At 36.1% G+C, this 22898-nt stretch overlaps 1 protein-coding gene across 1 annotated transcript; it reads right to left on the minus strand.

The window, feature by feature from the left end:
• Window positions 1-7461: 7461 nt before the first annotated feature.
• LOC147511375 (peroxiredoxin-2B-like) lies at window positions 7462-8680 on the minus strand. Its single transcript, XM_086603095.1, has 3 exons — window positions 8349-8680; window positions 8026-8105; window positions 7462-7930 (listed from the first exon to the last, which is right to left on the minus strand). Exons 1-3 carry the CDS (start codon window positions 8501-8503, stop codon window positions 7677-7679), a joined length of 489 nt encoding a protein of 162 aa, XP_086459221.1. The 5' UTR covers window positions 8504-8680; the 3' UTR covers window positions 7462-7676.
• Between the last annotated feature and the right edge of the window lie 14218 nt (window positions 8681-22898).

The following is a 22898-nucleotide window of genomic DNA, read 5'->3' on the forward strand; positions in this document are numbered from 1 at the left end:
ATCATTGTTCATATCTATTTGGGGTATGAACAATCAATGTTCATACTTCAATATAATGTATGATCAGTAAGAACACCTATTAGAGTATGAACAATCATTGTTCATATCTCAACATGAGCTATGAACACTCATTGTTCATATCAACAATCATTGTTTTTACTAATCATGCGTTATGTGATGTATGAACACTTATTGGAGTATGATTATTTGTTCATACCTCAACATGAGCTCTGAACAATCATTGTTCATACCTATTTGGGGTATGAACAATTAATGTCCATACCTCAACATAATGTAAGATCATACCCAAAACATATGTGAACATTGATTGTTCATACCCAAAACAGATATGAATAATAAATGTTTATACCCAAAACAGATATGAACAATACGTGTTCATACTTAAAGTAGGTATGAACAATACGTGTTCAACAGTAAAAAATAAACAATCATTGTTCATACTTATTGGACTATGAAGAATTATTGTTCACACTGAACAATCATTGTTCATACCTATAAACAATGATTGTTCATACATCAACAACATGAGGAATGATCAATGAGAAAACCTATTAGACTATGAACAATCATTGTTCATATCCCTATTGGACTATGAACAATGATTGTTCATACCTTAACAACTATGAACTTTTTTTGGACTATGAACTTCTTTTGGAACTGAATTACACACTTGATACTTGATTCCCTGTTTGATTAACGTTAAAAATTTAGAGGATTTTGGTGGATTTGAACCACTATCTCTTTTGGATATCTCCAAAATGCTCAACCAATTGAGCTAAAGATCCACCTTGTAGATGTATTGATTGTTAGGTTTACACATCCGACTTCAAGATTTACACAATCTACATACCTTCCAGACCCTATAATCAAAATCTCTGAAAGAGAAAAGAAAGATGATTGGTTGTTAACAAGTAACCTAAAACAATCAATACCTTAAAGACAACGAATTGGTAATGAGTACCTATTGAAGAGATTCGATTTGTAGTTTAATGAGGTGCGTCATGAATCAAAAAGTTTGATCAGTTGGAGAAGAAAGGGGTTTTGGGTTTTCTCACTCTTAATTTTGTTTATTAACAGGAAAGGATAAAAGTGGTATTTAAAAAATATAAAATAAATCGGGTCAGCTTATTTTGTCCTTAAGGGTTATTAAAATCAAGAAATTGGGTTCGTGAACTATTTCATTGATGAAAATGGTTTTGTGAGTCATTATAAAAAGACTCTACCCTATAGAGTTGTTTTGAATCCAAAATGGGCCTCATGACCAATTTCTTGTTAAACTGAACTGGTATCTTGTGCATTTTTCGTTCCCCCTAATCAGCTACTCCAAATTCTAGTGGATTTTAGTTGGTTTCAACTGCGTTCAGGTGGGTGCTTAGTGCTGAATAGAATCCTGATTTTTCATCATCTTGAAAACATCAACAACATTATCATGAAGTTTCATCCTTTCGTGTACCAGTCCCCATTCACCGAAAGTTAGAATTTTGTGGAAAGGGTGGTAAGGGCTTTCTCTAAGTTCTTTACATGCTTATTTCTCTTCTTTGTGCTCCTCTTGAGTCTCTCTGTGGGATATAAAGCTTTGGAGCATCATAGCCTTCATGGTATCTGTTATGCTTGGGATCTATTTAATACTTGGACATTCCAATTTCCTCGAGCTCAAATTCCGATTTCGACTTCCTCAAAATTCTTATTTTTCCAACCTGGCATTTTGCACTCCACGCTCATATGAACACTCTTTGTTCATATCACAATTGGACTATGAACATTGATTGTTCATAGTTCGGTAGCTATGAACACTCATTGTTCATAGCTATATATGAGCAATGAGTGTTCATAGTCTATGCTGTACTATGAACAATTAATGTTCATAGTCATGAGCTATGAATATTCTTTGTTCATACCACATTGTACTATGAATAGTGATTGTTCATAGTAATGAGCTATGAACATTCTTTGTTCATAGTTCGGTAGCTATGAACATTGATTGTTCATAGTTCGGTAGCTATGAACACTTATTGTTCATAGCTATGGTTTCTTGTCTAAAGAAGTTGTAAGACGATGTTTCGATGGTAGCCTGTTTGAGTATTATGCCAAGGTACGACGTGAACATTTCTAGTAAGTGGTGCTAAGGCTACTAGCCACTGCTAAGTGGAGGCTCCAAGAACGAACGTAGAATCTCTAATATCATATACTCCTATCAATGTAGTTTGATAAACCCAAGTACATGTATTGATTATTTGTATGAACTTGTGCAGACATCCTGCTTAAATCTTATATGCCTAGCTAAGAAAATTTCTTCTACATACAGATTGTGGGTTTTGTTGTTAATGTAAACTCAGCTCATATCACTGAGACCTATTAGGCAAAAACTAAAAACACCACCAAATACGCTTCTTACTTTCCCCGCAAATAACCCATTTTTCTGGATTTTGAAAATAAGTCAATCTTTTTGGAGAGCAAAATCATATCAAACATTTCGGCACCAAATTAAAGTGTTTCAGAATTTTGGGTTGTGCGCTCGCTTTTTTGGCCATTTGTTTTTTTATAATCTTTACATTTCTTTTTTTAAGATTTGGGGTTTTGAGTTGTGCAGTTCGTTTTTTTTGAAGTCTGTGTTTTGAAGAACCGAAGTGATAGTGGCCGTTGTTTTTGCTTGAAAGGGTATACTTGAACTTTCCACATCCCTGTCATTATGGCTGATTATAAAGAGAACTTAGTTTTGTGAGTGATTTTAGCGACTGTTTTGTACTATCTGTCAGTTTAAATTATGCATTTTCCTGAAAATGCGTAACAAGCTTGTCATTCTACTGAAGGATTATGAAGAACCAAGTTCAAATAGATAAGAGCTGTGGAGTGATTTACCAACCAAAGAGTTCCTTGAAAAAGTAAAATCCCACGACATCTCAGTCGGCCTCAGGACAAAACTCACAGACTGAAAAAAATTTCAAATCACGCAAGATCTCCAATAAAAGGATGGTAAAACAGTGTAAAGGGAAGTATACCCCACTCGTCACATTCCCAAGAAGCAACTTTGTCATCCCCCCGAACCTCATAGAAGATATGCCCTTTGCACATATCTAAGCCTTAAGAAAACTCTTCCAGACGTCACACCTGTCTAAATAGCCCTGAAGAGTACTAATACAATCACCCTTCCATTCTAGCCCATGAATCTAAACTCTACTAAAAGTGAACCGACCCTGAAACCCCCAAACTCTACCAAAGAACTCTAATAGCACTTCCTAACCAACTTGTAGAGGAGTACGTTACCCAAATCTCGGCAACGACACATCGCCTAAGCCATCAATCGGCACAAGCACTACTCATTCCTTGGGATGCTCGCCGGTTCTTTCTCTCTCACTCACTCTGAAAAAAAGAAGACGAAGGGTTACTTTTAAAACAAATGGAAGGGTAAAAGTGGTATTTAAAAAAAATACGGGCCAAATTATTTTGTCCTTAAAAGTTATTAAAATAGAAAAATTGGGTACATAAGTTGTTTCGACAATGTAAATGGTTTTGAGAGTGATTATCAGAAAACCCTGTCCTCTAGAGTTGTTTTGAATTGAAACTAGGCCTTCGGCCTAATTTCTTGAAGATTTAAACCACAGTTCGTGATTCACTGATTTCATTCGAAATCATGGAATTTTGTCACAAATTTCAATTTTAAAAAACCAAAACAACTTCATAATTTATAATTGCTATGACTTGTCGAAATTTCATCAAATCCTTTCAAAATCAGTGCATGTAAGACTAAGGAGGTGTTTGTTCTTACTTCTTAGTACTTACAAATGCACTTCCACGTGTTCAACAGTAAAAAATGAACAATCATTATTCATACTTATTGGACTATGAAGAATTATTGTTCACACTAAACAATCATTGTTTATACATCAACAACATAAGGAATGATCAATGAGAAAACATATTGGAATATGAACAATCATTGTTCATATCCCTATTGGACTATGAATAATGATTGTTCATACCTTAATAACTATGAATTTTTTTTGGACTATGAACTTCTTTTGGAACTAAATTACACACTTGATACTTGATTCCCTGTTTGATTAACGTTAAAAATTTAGAGGATCTTGGTAGATTTGAACCACTATCTCTTTTGGATATCTCCAAAATGCTCGACCATTTGAGCTAAAGATCCACTTTGTAGATATATTGATTGTTAGGTTTACACATCCGACTTCAAGATTTACACGATCTACATACCTTCCAAACCCTATAATCAAAATCTCTAAAAGAGAAAAGAAAGATGATTAACAAGTAACCTAAAACGATCAATACCTTAAAGATAACGAATTGGTAATGAGTACCTATTGAAGAGATTCGATTTGTAGTTTAATGAGATGCGTCATGAATCAAAAAGTTTGATCAGTTGGAGAAGAAAGGGGTTTTAGATTTTCTCACTCTTAATTTTGTTTATTAACAGGAAAAGATAAAAATGGTATTTAAAAAATATAAAATAAATTGGGCCAGCTTATTTTGTCCTTGAGGGTTATTAAAATTAAGAAATTGAGTTTGTGAATGATTTCATTGATGAAAATGGTTTTGTGAGTCATTATAAAAAGACTCTGCCCTATAGAGTTGTTTTGAATCCAAAATGGGCCTCAAGACCAATTTCTTGATAGCAATAATAGTTGTGAGCAGTATGGTTGATTATTAACAAGCTTTTAACCAATCCAACAGTGGTTTAACTGGTTTGTATTTTTATTTACAATTAACAAGAGACAAAGTATTGTTGTCTTCTTTCTCATTCTTAGGAATCTTTTCTGCAGTTAATTTGTTGCTTTCTCCATGGAGGCTCCATCCTCCTTCCTCATGTTCGGGATTCCCTACCCAGGGCATGGAGTAGTTGACTTGGTGCAATTTCATCGATGCCTTGGACAAGTGCCAATTGGACTTTTTTCTTTCTTAGTGTGTTTTGCCCTATGCAGATAAAGTCCATGTTTAGCGTTACACTAACATTATCAATTTATCAGGGTAGAACATAAAATATTTAGGCAATTTGTCATCAAATCCATTAGTTCCAGCGTTTGAAGACCAATTGGCTGGACCATAATGTTACATACAGTCCTCTCAAAGATACAGACCAGGTCCAAAACCCTTTGTTGCTATATTATTTCCCTCTTTATTGTTACAGTTGCATGCAGATACCAGATCAGGGTTTGCGACCGACCAGTTAATGCCCTACCATGAAAGGAACAACAATAAATTTATTGTGTGTTATTTGTTTACTAGGGTATGCCCGTGACTACGGCTCGTGAGGCCTCGATGTGCCTGAGTGTTATCTCGACACTCGATATTTTAACGTCTTGCACTGATCAGCTCATTGCGCCTTTGGCACTACCGTAAACGCGACATAATACCACCATACACCAAGAGCCTAGTAGGTGCCGCACCTGGTCCATTGCTTGTTGTGACTTAAAGTCCTAAATAGTTAAAAGCCCAGCTCATAGTCCAGCAACTATTATTGACACTACAATTGACTTTATTATCAAGTGTGATTGAGTGGATCACACACAATGAAAGTAAACAATTTAAGGCCTGGAATATATTGGATATGCCATGTCATAATTTTTAAAGATTGTAGCCACCGGATGGGACTTTTTGGGCCCCACACAGTTCTGTTTTGTTAGATATTAGGGTATGCCTATGCCTACGACCTGTGAGACCTCGACGCGCCTGCGGCACTACCCTCGACAACTCATCGTGCCTTCGTCGCAAGGCGTACACGCATCTTAGTCGCAAAATATTCGACGCAAGACTAGCGAAACAACTCAATTTATAAGTCCAACCGCAAGGCCATTCCAATTACCCATTATCTATAAGCCCAAATCAATTGGAGGCCTAACAGTTTATAAGCCTAACAATTTATAAGTCCAGCCGCAATTGTTGACTTTTGGTTGATTTTTAGACAGATCCTATGGTATTGATTACACTTAACAAAATTACACAAACTCTCCAAACAATTAGATTTGCCATGTCACAATTTACTAAATATCACAACTTACTAAAAGACAATGACAACCACTGGATGGAGACTCTGCGGCCTCACACCATTACTTTTTATTATATAGATTTCTTAGTATTTGACAATCATCTATTCCCATAAGCATCTTTCATGGTTAAATCAGTTTACTTAGTCTTGCTTATCTGTATTGTCACTATCGACATCGCTTTCTGGATTGTTGAGTTTCTATGGAATCGCCTTGCACGTAAGGGCTGTCACTGCCAAGGCGATTTCACACACACACTTCCCTGCCCGGCTGCCCAGGGCTTGTATTTGGATTGAGTCAAAACTTAAATATTTCTTAAAAATTGTCTCAGCAGTTTTGTTTGGCCTGGTCGGTTGGTCTTTTGGATCATGGCCCAAAATATCGCCGAGATATCTGATATCTCGCCGATATATCTCGGTAAATTGGTACACCGATATCGATATTTTCGATATATATCTACCGAATATTGAATCCCTTTTTTTCCGAAATATATCAAAATTTTCGATATAAAAGTTTATATCGCCAATATAATCGATATTTCCGAGATAATCGATATATATCAGTTGACTTTTTGACCAATTGTTAATAATTTAATATTGAAATTTCCGAAATATCCGAAATATATCAACGAGATATTCGAGATATCCGATATTTTAGAAACTTTGGACTAGTCACCAAAAAAACCGAGATATCTCTATATCTCGGTTTTTGGGTACACCGATATATTAACCGATATCGAAATTTTGGGCCTTGTTTTGGATAACACTGGCTGTTATTATTCACTCCTACTAACGGGCAACTCGACCTAGTCAAAGTGTAAAACCATCAAGAGCAAAACAAAATGGGCTGTCCACTTCCATCTATCCAGTTTTCTTCTGCACATCCATCTCTACGTTTTGGTATGAGTTTTAACTGCATTTTCCTGGGTGAAAAATTCTCAGTTTTCAGTGTAGTTTGTTTTACATTTGTTTAAGTGCAGTAAACCCTGAAGTATTTTCCTTGCGTGGCTGTTGTATCGGATTCAATTTGTTCTTCTCCTTATAGGTTCCAGGCTACTCTGTGACAACCGATGCTCTGGTGACATAATCGGATTATTGCTGCAATCAACTCACTGTGAGCTCAGACTCAAAACTCCAAAACAAGGTATCACGTCGAGTCTGAACACTAGGCCAATATAGAGGCTAGAAACTGATCAGAACAAGCTTCAAACGATTCATGTCAAATTTCGTATCAGACAAGTAGAACTGTAGAAACAATATTTTCATACTTACCAATGTCTCACAACAAAATCCTGACAAGCCTAATTCTGTTTTCTCACATGTAATTGAATTGCAACAGACAAAAAAACCGTTGCTACTAGAATTCCCATTAAATCAGATATGAAACTATCGCGCAAACGTTGAAGCACACAGCACATAGCACATTTCACAGTATGTAAAAAATTTCAACCAGATTTTATAATTGATACCACTTGTGAAAAAAATGATATTATTATAAAACAAGAAACAACCACTTCTATTAATCTTCTTCTTAATAAGCTAGTTTCAACTTTCAACTTAAAACGATTTCCAACTACATAACCATAGTGGCAGAAATGTGCCTGACTCAGCAAAAGACAAAAATGCAATACTAAGGAGCCCAGTGATGAAATCACAGAGCTTTAATAATCTCATCAGCACCAGAGACAGTGAACTCTCCACCAGACTCGATGTTTGCAACCGTCACCTTCAAATCATCAACCAACATTGCGAACCTCCTTGACCGAGTTCCAAGCCCTTTCTCTGCGAGATCCAGCTCAAGACCCAGTGCATGGGTGTACACACCAGACCCATCAGCTAGAAACTTGACATGCTTGTTATCAGGATAAGTCTTTGCCCATGCCTTCATTACAAATGGGTCATTCACTGCCCATTCATTTCACAATAATACAAAAATCAAGACCACAACTATCAAAACACGAACATAAAACGTAACATGATAAAATTGTCAAGACATTTACCACTGATGAGCAAAATTTCATCAACACCCTTGGATTTTAGTTCTTCGGCGCGTTCGATGAATCCAGGTACATGCTGCATGCTGCCACATTCATAAAGATGTTTTAAAAAAAGAATAATCCCATTTGAAGTGTTGCACCGGTGCTAAAAAAAAGTTGTTTAGGTACAACACATAATTATTATGTGGTTATGTAAAAAGCCACGTCACGGTTTAACCATTGGATCATAACAAGGGTAAATCTGGGAAATTATTTAAATCCAAAATGTTGGGACATAGTGATCGGTTGACCCAAAAAGCCGGTTCAGTGGGAGAAAGAGATTATACCTGCAAGTGGGGGTGAAAGCACCGGGAACACCAAAAAGGATGACCTTTTTACCGGCAGCAAGAGAGTGAATAGATACGCTTGTTAGCTTATCCTCTTCGTTGAAATAAGCAAGGGTGCCATCTGGAATAGAACTACCAACTGCGACGGGAGCCATTTTTTTTTTTTTTAGTGATTTTCTTGATTTCAGAAATTGATCAAGTGAGGAGTTAAGGAAAAGAGGGGAGTATATATATAGGGCAAGTTGAGCACTCTTTTTGGAAGTCAATATTTTATTTTGGCCTGCTTTTTTATTCTGGTTTTAATAATTAGTTGGTTTTCGATAAGATGCTACGCGGTTTTCTTTAAGTTGGTGGGACCTTTTTTTTGTAAAGTCGCGGCCGGAAATAAATGGGTTTCTTGTGTCATTAATTACGTCATCTAATATGACTTGGTCCATTTGGGACCCACTTTTCTAGTTTACTAGCTTACTTTGCTTATCGCCGCTATATTTCAGGTTGGGTTCACGGTAACAAGTAAAACCGAACAACCTCCTTTGGCGAGGTTTTAGGAAAATATTTCGAAATGAAGGTTTATGATTTCGATTGACATTTAGGAAAGTATGAGAAAATGGTTCAATTATTGCGCTTCCCGGAAAATATAATGAAGGTTTATGATTTGATTCATTTAGGAAATTGAGAAAACAAGCAATATAATGATTCAATTCAAACCGTATGCATCTGTTTTTTTCAAACCTTTAAATTTGTAGTTGTAACATTTTTAAAAAACAATATAAAAATATTAGGAGGTATTGATTATAATTCTAGTGAAGTGAATGAGGTTTTCTAAATTATTTTAAATAATATAAAAGTTAATTCTAATTTCAGTGAGGTGAGAGAGTTTTTTGTAAATTACTTAAAATGGAGAGAACTGATTAGAATAATTAAGAAATGTGTTTTTAAATTGTAAAACATAAGAGATTAGAAATAGTATATTGGGATGAGAAATGTGGTTCCTGATAACCCGACTATCATATATTGTAGAGATATCCCAATTTCCTTTCCAATTATTTCTATTTGGCATAAAATTTCCCCCCAAATGTAAGATATTATTAGAAAACATATCTCCAAGTGGTATTGATTTTTTATTTATTTATTTATTTCAATCCAAATGGTATTGATGAAACTTAGCAACATAAAGCGTCCAAAGTGAGGCCACGTTTGGCGAACTCACGCTTTAAAACCAAATTGAATGCGCCACTTTATTTTGTTGAAGTCCCACTTTGCAAAACTATAGGTAATCAGAGTGAAGAATATAAACGGCAAGTTTGACTTTGGGCTAGTAAAAACACGTTTTACCAAAATAAAGCATGTCTTTTACTTCCTAAGGGCATATCTGATGGAGGGTGTGGAGGTAACACCTCCACGTAGGCTCCATATGGTGCCACTAGGATTTTATACTCTCCATTCCACTTCAATGTATAGGATGGAAATTCACACACTGAGGCCTCTCCAATAGGAAAATTATAAGAAGATGGGAGTTGTATCAAATAACGAATAAATAGAACTTCATATGAAATTAAATTAAAACTTGGTTCAACACCTCAACATCAAACTCCATTGTTGGTTTGAGACTTATCATTTACGTAACAATCGAATAAAATTTTCACTTAAAAAAATGAATAAATAAAATAAAATAAAATAAAATAAAAAGGTTTCTTAGCACAATAGTCTGTTGAGCTCTTTAAGAGGTTGCATAAAGTTATGGACAGTAATGTAATGACAGTTGGTTCTAACGAGTTTGCATTTAGAAGGATAGGATTTGTCATTCAGAAATGACTTGCGACGCAGCTTGTCTTAATTATTTGTAAAACCCGAAATCATTATTAATAAAAATTTCCACTTCTTAATAATAATAATAATAATAATAATAATAAACCCCACTTCTTATAAATGACTTGTGGCGCAGCTTGTTGCACGCTTATTCTAATCATCTGTAAAACTCGTTATCATTATCAATAAAATTTCTACTTAAAAAAAATAATGTATATATATATATATATATATATATATATATATATATATATATATATATATATATATGACAATAGACAAACAAGATCAAACAACCCAACTTTTGATGTTGTGTGTAGTTCTTGATTTTTCGTTTTGCTTTTGATGTTGTTACGGTCAATTGTGTGTGTTGATGATTGAGAGAGGAGAAGGAGTTATCAGTGATGGAGGAAAGAGGAGGATTAATGACGGTAGAATTTTCTTTCATTCATATTAGCGTGAGCATCATTTAAATGGTCGTCCCTGTTCTCTTGACTCTCACATGTTTTTGAAGTAACGCCCCATACTATTTAAGAATGTGTAAAAACGATGGAAATTTTCTTCTCATATTATTAGTTGATAGTTATCTTATACAGTTCCCACACTCTATTGGAATAGTATTTTTGTTTTAGGGGTGTAAAATCTACAACTTGTACTGTTTACACCCCCATATATTGGAGATGCTCTAAGTCTCTAACACATATCAAGTGACAACCCATGTGGTGATACATCGCACTTTGTTAGCCTCACCATGTCAGGTGGCTAAGTGTCTAAACGTAAAAGCCAATTAATTGGCTTCAATAAAGCTATATTTCCAATAAGCTTTTATTAAATTTTTTTAAATAATTTAATTCTAAACTAAATAAAATAAGAAATTATTATATGTAAATATATATATATATATATATATAGTTAAATTTATCTATACACCCACCGTCTGGAGGCGCTTTGTATAATGGGAATTTTTTAAGATAGCCGCTTTGACGCTCGCGCCCTCACTCTATGCATTGGTTGCTAAGTGATGAAGATATTCTTGGAAAAGGTGTGATATAGTCACGTCGTTTGAGTGTTTGTTTGTGTAACACTCAAACGATATGGCCACGTCGTTCTGGTATACACTCTAACGACTTGGCCACATCGTTTGAATATACACTCAAACGATATGGTCATGTAGTTTGAGTGTACACTCAAACGACGTGACCATATTGTTTGTGTGTGCATTTTAGATTTGGCTAATCATTTGGTATCACATACAAGTGGGTCGTTTAGGACTTATATGGGGCGATATGGTGAAGTCGTTTGGACATAAACACCAATTAGACTTTTCTTATATATAAACATTAACATTTTTCTTATAATTCAAATAATTAATCGATCATAAGTGTATAATAATTTATTTAAACAATTATGTGCAAAATTGAATTAATAATGATCAACTATCAACACATTCCAATTGAATTAGGAAAATTGAAATCTAATTTAAAAAATTGGGTCAGCAACAACACAATTACACCAACACAACATGCACTCTGCACTCTTTATCTGTTATGACATAGTCACCTATCTTTATAACTAAGTTAAAACATGTAATCAAATATGCTAAAATCTAAAATAATAATTTGTTTTATATCTAAACTTATTATTATTATTTTTTTTTCAATTATGAATCATAAACTAGTTTGGGGTTTGGAGTTCAGGGTTCAGGGTTTAGGGTTTAGAAATTTCGTACCAACATATTTCACTTAATTATTTGAAATAATAATTTGTTTTATATCTAAACTTGTTATTTTTTACTTTATTTTTAAAACTATGAATCATAAACTAGGTTGGGAGTTTGGGGTTTAGGGTTCAGGGTTTACAAATTTCGTACCAACATATTTTACTTAATTATTCAAAATAATAATTTGTTTTATTTCTAAACTTATTATTATTTTATTATTTTTTTGTTCAAATTTTGAATCATAAACTAGTTTGGGGGTTTGGGGTTTGGGTTTAGGGTTTATAAATTTCGTACCGACATAAAAAAATTTTAATTTCAAACATATTTCACTCAATTATCCAAATCTAAAATAATAATTTATTTTATATCTAAACTTGGTATTTTCCATTTTTTTTTAATTCAATTGTGAATAATAAACTAGTTTTTTTGGGGGTATTTAGAGTTTAGGGTTTACGAACATATTTCACTCAATTATTCGAAATATATCAAAATTTCAAATATATATAGAATACTCATTACTCCTCCTTGCTTATTTTTTCATCAAAATTGTTACTCCTTACATATAATACTCAAGTTTCTCTACATACCCAAGTTTTCTACATATTAGAATACACAAGTTTTCTAAATAGAACATGAAGATGAAGAAGAAGCATTTGAGGTAATGTTTGAGGTGCAACAACAAATTAGAGAAGGAGAAAATAGAAGATATGTTGAAAGTGAAAAAGTGGAACAAAATGTTGAAGGTCAAGGTGAAGAATTTGAAGAATTTGAAGAGATAACTAGTCGAAAGCAAATGAGATCGAGAAATCGTCGAACGACAAAGTGCAAACCTAAATAATAAGGTAACAACACTTGATTAAAATGAATACAAAACACTTGATTGAATGAATGAATGAATGGATGCAAAACATTTGAATGAATGCAAAACCGAGCCCAAACGACATGGTCGGGTTTGGGAATACTATAGAAACGACATGGGTCAGTTAGGGGTCGTTTGGGGTACATCTGAGAACTACATGGCCATGTCGTTTGGGGACACTTCTGAGAACTACATGGCGGATTCGTTTGGACCTCTATGAAACTACATGGCTAGGTCGTTTGGACTAAATTTAATTAAAAGTTCATTTTTTTTGTGACTTTAAAACTAAATGCAAATTGTTTGATATTCTTGTTTTATTCTTCTATATGTAGAATTCTTTGCGCTTATCCAGGGAACCGATCCTCTGCAAACTCAAATGATGTGGATTGTCAACCGATTTTAAGTGATACAATAGAAATTTTACTACGGAAGAGGTATGATTGAGTAGGCATTGATTTCATTTTTTTTAAATTTTCTAAATGTAATTTTATTAGTGTATTAATAATAATAGTTATTGTTTTTATGTGTTTAGGTCTTTCATACACGCGAAGCGAGGCAATTGGTTGGGCAACCGCTAGAGAGGAAGACAAGTTAATGTTGTTATGGTCATTGAAAAGTCGGAGTGTGCCTGCGGAAATCGAGTAGCAAGATTGAATTTGGCTTTATGAGTGCTTTCGGTGTGTATTGGTCACACAAGAAGGAAGCGAAGGGAGGGCAAAATGTTAAGGTCGGGAACCAAGAAATCGGGATGTCCATTTAAGTTAAAAGGTGTTTTCCAACGCAAGACCGTCAATAGTTGGAAAATAGAAGTTAGAAATGGTATTCACATCCATGTATTGGCGAAGACCCTTGAAGGATATGCATTTGCTACTTTCGTCGACCGTTCCAGGAGTTCGAAAGTACTTGTCGAGATGAGTAAGTCTTGGAATAAAGCCTAAACAAATTTTGGATTCCATCAAGAATAGGTATCATGATAACATATCTAGTATATCCTAAGTCTACACTGCAAGGCAGAAGGTGAGGAAATTGGATATGAACGGTCTCACACAATTGTAGAGATTGCGTGAGTTGTTAGCAAAAGAACATTATTTTGAAGAGTTGAGGCAGGATGAGAATACCGAGGAGATAACGGGTTGTTATGGGCCCATCGAGGAAGGTGTTAAGTTGGCTCGGACTTTTCTAACAGTTTTCATGTTAGACGCTACCTACAAAACTAATAGGTATCGGTGGCCTTTCGTACAGTTTGTTGGGGTGAGTTCAACGTGGAAGTCTTTCACCGTGTGTCAGGTGTTACTTTAGTCTGAAATAACAGTCGACTATGAGTGGGCCCTGCATCATTTTAGTGGCTTGCTTGGTGACATAAGCCCATCCGTGATCGTGTCTGACAGGGACTTGGCCCTGATGAGTGCCGGTGACAAAGTTTTCCCTAATGCACACAATCATCTATGTAGATGGCATATCGCTACGTACGTCCTTTCAAAATGTTACGATATTTTTCCAACTATAGAACTTGTAGAGAAGGCCCAGTTCTCGTGGAACACTGTAGTCAAATCGAAGACAGAGGTTATTTTCCAGCTTAGATGGGATGCTTTGGAAAAATATTACAGGGTTAAGTACTCCAATTTTGTTAGTTATTTGCGAGAGACTTGGTTTTCTCAGAGGGATCGATTCGTATGTTGTTGGACTGACCAACACATTCACTTTGGGAGTACAACGACCAATTGAGTTGAAGGGTCTCATGCTCAGGTGAAGCGTGTACTAGGAAACGCAAACTGTCATGATTTTTTGAGTATGTTTAGCTTAATACACCCGATTCTAGAGATCCAGTTGTCCGAGATTAGAGCTACCTTCGAGAGAAGTATGATTGTAACTCAGCACCACCACCGGATTCCATTGTTTCGCGAACTCAGAGACCTTGTCTCACACAAGTGTTTGGACTTGCTATTTGAAGAAATAGATACCCGCGTAAAGCATGTTAAAGATGGAGAGATAAGGTGTTTGTATTATTTGCACACGAGTCATGGACTGCTATGTGCTCATGAATTAATTGAGTTTGAAGAGCAAGAGCGGTCCATCCCTTTGACTGTTATCGACCCTTTTTGGAAAACATTGTCTGTTTCTCCTAATGTGTCAATGGGTGTTGGTGCCGATGTTACACCTTCGATGGACTTGTTCATGAATAGGTTTGCAATGGTTTCTGAAGAAGAGCAAAGGGTTATGATTAGGAAGCTTATGGAGATTGCTGTACCAGTAAGTACATGGCTAGTACCGTGATAAGCACCCAAAAGTGTATTATGAAACCCCATTGAGACATATAAATTTGGTTAACTATGTGTTTAATAATCATGAAATAAATTTGTTTTCATACTTTTGCAGGTATTCGCAGTAAATATGGAAATATGGTTTAAACCTGCAATAAAGCACGAGGAACGACATGTATATGAATTCTTCCAAACCGCATACGAAGCATCAAACTCCGAAGCTCCTACCTCTTGAACCGGGACTCGAATCGACAAGTGAGCTTTCGAGGACAATCGCATGATGAATTCTACACATAGGCGGAAGTTGTAAAATTGCCCAAAGACCGGACCGCCATCGGATTTGTATTACGGGACCCATATATCTGCCCGCAAGATTGGATGAGTCATCAATCATGGAGCATGTCAAGACAAAAATGACAAATTATTGGTGCAAAGTTGACACCTTGAATGTAATTAATTAGATTAGGTGTTAATAGTGAAAAAAAGGCAAGGTGTCACTTTGTTTTAATGTGGTGGATAAAAATGAAGTAAATGTGGTTTGATGTTTCACATGGGAGGAAATAAGATGTCTCTCAAATGAAGAAGAAAACAAAACAAGGGGGACACTCCATTTACTCCCTTGACTTCTTTTTCTTACCTTGTATTATTTTAGTTCCTTAGTCATTCTTATTATTTAGTTTTTAGTTTTGTAAGAAAAAGCTTGTAAGTGTTTTAATGGAGGAAAACCTTGGTTAGTTTTCTTCTAGAAAATAAATAAAAAGCAAGTGAGTTTAGTTAGTTTTTCTTCTTCCTCTTTTGTTCTTCTAGTTTGTAATCCTTTATCCCAAGGATCATGAGCTAACTTTCTTTTTGGGGAGTTAATCCAACTCATGTGAGGGAAAATAATTGTTGTTGGTTTGGTAGGTTGTTAGGAAGAACAACTAGACCTACATCCTATCCCAAAATGATAGTTGGTGTAGTGTCTAGTTAGGAATCAAGGAATGAGCTTAGAGATAAGTCATTGCTTGATTCCAATTGCTAACATGTATGAGTTTAGAAATGAGCCATACATGTTAGGGATCAAGTTTTCTTCTATTAGGACTTGTCTATGAGTCTAGGAAGAATCAAATGAACCTTTTCAAATCAACAACTAAATGTTATTTTCACATGAGGAGGATTAGCGCTCTCCACCTTTTCTTTAGTAAATTGTATTTTGTTTTAGTTGCATATTTCGAATCTTAATATTTTTCTTTAATGTTTGTGTAGGAAAGAAACCTAGTATTAATATAAACTTACTCACTAGTTCCCTAAGAGTAACAACCAAGTTGTAGTTGTCCTAACCTTTAGGTTGGTTCGATCCTTACTTCAACTTTACGAACGCGAAGATCGTGAGTAAGGAACTTTGAGTTCGCTTTTGCATCAAATTAGAGAGTCAAATCTCTAACGTAGTAAAAAAAAGCTAATATCATACCGCCTCATGAGAAAGCAAAAACCAAAGGTCGGCCGAAAGGTAGCTGCAGCAGAAAGCTTCCAACTGAAGATGAGAACTCTTCAAAGTGAGATCCATCTCATTTTGAACATTCTCAACGAGATCATAAGGAGTGGGTCTCGTCACAACCAAATACTACGTCCACCCACACAACACTAAGAAAGAAGCTTTCTCCAAAAATACCAACCCAAAACACCCACACCACACTAACAAATAAGCCTTCTCCAAAAACACCAAAAACAACCATACCAAGAAATAAGCCTTCTCCAAAAACACCAAAAACAACCACACCACGAAATAAGCATTCTCCAAAAACAGCCACACCACGAAATGTGAGAGATGGGTTAGACTTTGGAAAGACGAGGGGTCCTAAGGATTACGGGTTGGATATTTCTGAAGAAATGCATAAATATATTGTTAGAGTCCATGACCCTGTTGGCGACGGCAACTGCGGTTATAGAGCTTTCTGCATTGCATTAGGAAGAAGTTAAAAAGATTGGCCGCAGATGAGAAAGGACTTGTACCAAGAGCTTATTGACAACCTCCCCCTTTGTTGTACTTTGTACAGTCAAAGTGAGGTTGTTTATGCGATGAAAGAAATCCTACATGAAGAAGGTTACACACCCTTAAATAAGTGGATGAGTTTGCCCTTTGCTGGATACCTATTTGCTTCAAGATTTAATGTTGTCCTCCTGCATTTAGGAGCTCGTCAGTGCTTCCTTATCATGCCGCTGAGAACCCAAGCAAATCCTGAAAGAGTGACCCAAGTGTTGGGTAGTGCACATGTTGGTGAAAATCATTTTGTCAATGTTGAACTTGTTGAAGATTGTCCGGTTCCTCCAGTAATGCGCCAATGGCTTAGAGCTTGATATGATATTGCTGAAAGTTGGAATTTGGCTTTGATAGTAAGGCAATTGCAATTTATAGCATTGAACATTCCCAATTTAATATGGGAAAACGAGCCCGTTGAAGACCCAACAATATATGTTATCGACTAAGTTGTTTGTATGTTGTCGATATGATATTTTGATGTAATTTGGAACAAGTGTAATTTGATTTGATTTTTATGTTATTTGTTATGTTAGGGCTTTTATTTGATTTGATTTGGAAATTGAGTAATCGACTAAGTTGATTTGGACGACAATCGAGTGATTTGGAAATCGAGCGATCGACTAAGTAATATTTTGATGTAATTTGGAACAAGTGTAACTTGATTTTATTTTTATGTTATTTGTTATGTTAGGGCTTTTATTTGATTTGATTTGAAAATCGAGTGATCGACTAAGTTGATTCGGACGGCAATCGAGTGATTTGGAAATCATTTCGATTGATTAAGTTGATTCACGGCAATCGAAAGTGATTTGGAAATCGAAGTAATCGACTAAGTTGATTCGGATGGCAATCGAGTGATCGACTAGTTAATTCGGACGGCAATCGAGTGATTTGAAATAATGTTCGTATGTTGTCAATAATGACCGAAACTACATGGTCAAGTCATTTGGCTTTTATACCAAACGACCCAGCCACATCATTTGGGCTTAAAGGCAAACAACATGGTCAATTTATTTGGCCTTTATACCAAACGATGTGGCTGGGTCGTTTGGGCTTAAAAGCAAACGATCTGCCGAAGTTGTTTGGCCTTTATACCGAACGACATGGATGGGTCGTTTGGGCTTAAAGGAAAATGATCTGCCGAAGTTGTTTGGTATAAGGGAAAACAATCTGACGAGGTCGTTTGACCTTTATACCAAACGATGTGGCTGGGTCGTTTGGACAAAAAAATTTTGAAAGTTCATTTCGTTTTTACAACACTTTCATATTCATCAAATTCCACTTAATTCCATTCAAACATCAAACATCCATTCATCAAATTCATCCATTCATATTCATCAAATTCCATTCAAATATCAAACATCCATTCAAACATCATTCATCCATTTAAACATCAAACATTCATTCAAACATCATATCCATCAATTCGAAGTTAACAAAGTTACAAACCCTAAACTGAAACAAATTACATCCATCAAACTAAAACTGAAACAAAGTTAACAAAGTTTCAAATAATCCATCCATCAAACAAATTACAAAGTTACAAATCCTAAACTGAAACAAATCATAAACTATAACGCCCACCAATGTACTTGCACCTAGTCAAGTTATACGCCCGTTCGAAGGAGGACCTTGCTTCCTCTGGCATATCATTCCCAGCCAATTGCAGATCTCTTTCTAGCAAACGACTGGTTTCATCGATGACATCGTTCTGTCGAAAAAAGGAAAATCAAGATAAGTTACCAAACGAATGCAAAAAATCACAGTTATAGAAACTCAATTAAAAATCATAATACTTACAATCAGTGAACAGTTAGGCAGTGTCTCCGAGAGAGATGAATAGGAAGACACTCAGGGTTCACCAAAACTACATGAGAATTCCTCACATACCAAGTCATGTAGTTTTGATGACACTCCCATGGATAAGACGAGATAAGTCCTCGATTGCAGGGTTGGATCACGTGATTCTGCCATGACTCCCAGTAAAGTGGCCTAATATTGGTCCAGTTCACCTCATACCCGCGTCCTGCCACAGTTCTTGTTCTCCAATTTGGTATTAGAAGATCTACAGGTACATCCGTGACGCGGACCCAACCGACGCAAAGACTTTGCAACAAAAAGCTTCGACAATGTTGAAAAAACATAGCAATCCTTCAAAAAATGCAATGTCATCGATCGGGTTTGTATCTCTAACATTTTTGTAGGGATGCCAATCAACCTGAAACAAAATCAAATGTGTCATTAATAACTCCAATGATCAATTACTAAAAAAAAATATAAACAAACTTAAATACTTACATTGAAATAATTCAAATCATCAATTATCGCTCGATAATACTGCAATGCATGCGTTGTATCGTAATAGTGTGGAGCGACTGGGGTGTGTCTATGAGCACGTGGCTGAGACGAGGTATAGTTGAAGTTTGGGACTGCTCTGAGTAACGGAAAATACTCATAGATCCACGCCTAGATATACACAAATAGTTAACATATTATTGATAGAGTAATAAAATTAACATTAAAAAAAAAACTCTAAAATACTTAAGTTTTACTTGTAGAAGAGTCATATAGCCTGTAATCCCTTTCACCTTCGCACATGTGGTAGCCCCAAGACCTCTATACAAAAACGCCAAAATTGTTGCATCCCATGCATACTCTTCTATCTCACTGAATTTCAACAACGGCCTCAGATAACATATAGGCACTCCAGTCCCAGACTTGTCAGTAAAAATGGCACATCCAAAGAAAAACAGGATAAAAGCTTTAATAGCCCGTTGGACTTCCTGGAAACTCGAGGCCTTCTCCACCACCTTCCCAGCAGCGTCACATATAGGGCTATCATGAACCTTGTTCGCAAAATGCTTCCGGATGAATTCTAGCCTTACTTTTAAAGTGAACCAGCTAGATTCCATCTCCACCCTAATCAAATCAATAGGGAGCCCCAGAGCAATATGTAAGAGATTTACCGATTGTTGTCGGGTTCACTCATCAGTCGTCCCTTTGCACCGCTCTTCCTCTAACTGTGACTCCACAAATTTGGACAACATCGTCCAAAATCACAGTCATCTCCCCAACTAGAATATGGAAGTTGTTGGTCTCCGGATGCCATCTCTCCACAAATGCAGAGATCAATGGTGGATCCATATGCTCGTGATAACCTTCCACGAGATCAAACCTTGATCTTTTCTCAACTGTTGGGCAAATCTCAAAGACCTTTCACATTCATTCTTGAAATCCCATTGGGATAACTTCGCTAAGTGCAAAACACACTTCAACGCTCCGCGATCCTCCTAAAACAACCGAGCACGCATTAGATATATATGAACAGAAACAAAAGATTTTGTAAAAGAAAATCAAAATACCCAAGAAAAACAAAATATTACCCTTCTCTCCCAAACATCGCGAGCGACATTCACTGCATAGTCATACAACAACTCTGACTCATACGGGCCTCCCCCATATATACCTCTTTGAAACACCAAATCATCATTGGATTTTCTTACGAAATCCAATACCGGAGGTGCTTCTTCCACTGGTGGTACGTCTTCTACCACATATTCTTCCACATCATCATCCTGGTCATCATCCTCCTCACCCTCCTCATCACCCTCCTCATCCTCCTCCTCACTCTCCTCTTCTACTATACTCTTCCCTTTGTCCATATTTACATCTAAATCTACATTGTTATCACTATCTACACTATCTTCACTCGATGAATCAACCTCAGGAATCTCAAGGACCTCTTTTTCCAAATGGTCCCTTCTACGCGCTGATGACGTTAAACCCTCTGCCCTTTGTCTCTTTCTTCCAACTGCGTCACCACTAGAGGAACCGCCACTAAACAATTTCTTTACACCCTTGAATGTCATTTTTGCTACATTCTTCACATTCTTTGATCGAGGACCCATCGTTACAAAGAAAAATAAAACAAATATTAGCAAACCATATTCAAAGAAACAATGTACAAAGAAAAACACTAGAAAAGGGAGATTATAACACCCTGTGTTTTTATTCTTTTATTTTTCTAATAATAATAATAATGAATAATAGATACACTAATATAGGATAACTATCAGCTTAGGGATAAAAGTCCCATAAGTAATAGATAAGTGTTGTCCTTGTTTTTCGGTGAGTTTTCTCACATAGAGTTTTTGACGGAAAAACACAGCGAGAGTTTTAGGAAAAAAAAAAAAAAGAGTTTTACTGAAAAGGTTTTGAACGAGGAAGATCGTCTTTTTGTGCGACAGTCGACGTCGGTCTTTCGGGGTATCGCTTTCGGGAAGCTGTTCGATTTTAAAAACTGTGAGTAGTTTAGTTTCTTCTTTTTCTCGTCTATAGTCTATAGTGTCTATATAGAGATAACAGTTTTACTAGAGTACAATGTTCGCTAAATTTTTCCCCGCTTTCGTCATCGCCAGAATCATTCTCGCTTTGTTATGGTTAAAACCGGTTAGATTATTGGGGGCATTTGAAGCCCCTTCATTAAAACCTGTTGGAACCGTTCAAGCTTGAGCTTTGTTAATGGGGTCGCGCGATCGTTCCAAACAAGTTCGCGTGAACTATTAGTGTTGTGGTTTTGGTTGATTTCTAAAAAGGAAGATTGATGTCGGGGAGTAAAGGGTGTTATGTTTTGGTTGTTGAAAGCTTTGAATTATCAGAGTGGCGCCGCAAGAAAATTGTTTGAATTATTGATTTAACTCGTTTTGTTGTGGTATAGTTGGTGGTAGCGAGTGATTGAGTCTTTGCCGAGTGAGGGGGGCATTTGTTAAAGCTTGAAGCTTTGAACAAGCTTTTAATGGAGGCTTAATCCAGATCTAGTTTACCGAGGATAATTGATCTAATGATTTGAAGATTTTGCTTTCATTAAATGTTGTTGGTTTTGATGGGGAGTATTTTTGGTTAGGTTTGGAGGATGGTGGTGGTCGAAACCGAATCGGTGTGGTGGAGGGATGATCGCGATTTGGATCTAGTGCCCCCATCTCACCCTGCAATTCTATTCGGGTTGGGCCTTGGGCGAGAAATCCATTTGGTTTTGGGCGGTTTCAGTTTTGGGCTTTAGGCCAAGTTTTAGTTTTGAGTTGGGCGTTTTAAGTTATTTTGTGGGTGGTTTTATAAATCCAAGTGGGTCGTTATAATTTATGAGCAAGAAGTTTAGATTGGGCTTGGGCGAATCGCAAGTGGGCTTGAGTGTTTTTTGGATATTTTCATTTTGGCCTTAAGTTTAAACTTTGGGCCTTAGGCTTTGGGCTTTTGGGTTAGAGGAGTTTAGGTCCGGTTGTCTCACTTTGTTGACCGGCCGGTTTGTTGTTGACTTTTGGCAGGTGGATATTTGTTGACTTTTGGCGTGTTGACTTTGACTATTGACTAGGGTTGACTTTGACCCGCTTGACCCAATTTGACCTTTGCTTCGGATTTTGATTCGGTCTATTAGGATAGGTCTAGGGCTATTAGCATGCTTGGCTTTAGGCTAAGACCTTTCTATAAACGTGTGTATGTGTATTAATTGCTATGTGATACTTCAATTTTTATGATATGCAACGCTATGACACTTATACATCTATGAAATTAATAACGTAAACCAAAAATACATTGAATCAAGATATTTTTTTCATTCTCTCAAATAATATATGCAATAAAGTTCAATAATCGTAAACAAATTTACCACATCTTTTAGAACTCTCCACGCCTCAAGTTTTGGAATTAAGTTTTATGACTATTGATGTCATATGTTAGGTGGGCATTTATTGAATGTGCCATAAATGGCCCGTTAAGCGTTATCTATGGGTATTCATTGAATGTGCCATGAATGACCGTGATTGTTTGGACCCTAGAGAGGAACTAAGGTATTCGGCCTTGCGGGTTAGTTGTATTGATTTGATTA

The sequence above is a fragment of the Coptis chinensis genome, chromosome 3 (assembly GCF_015680905.1).
Source record: "Coptis chinensis isolate HL-2020 chromosome 3, ASM1568090v1, whole genome shotgun sequence".
NCBI lineage: Eukaryota > Viridiplantae > Streptophyta > Magnoliopsida > Ranunculales > Ranunculaceae > Coptis > Coptis chinensis.

Coding starts and splice junctions, on each gene's coding strand:
- LOC147511375 (XM_086603095.1), bottom strand. CDS start 8,503: ATGGCTCCCGTCGCAGTTGGTAGTTCTATTCCAGATGGCACCCTTGCT. Junction 8,106..8,348: donor GCTTTCACCCCCACTTGCAG/GTATAATCTCTT, acceptor TGAATGTGGCAG/CATGCAGCATGTACCTGGAT. Junction 7,931..8,025: donor TGAAATTTTGCTCATCAGTG/GTAAATGTCTTG, acceptor ATGAATGGGCAG/TGAATGACCCATTTGTAATG.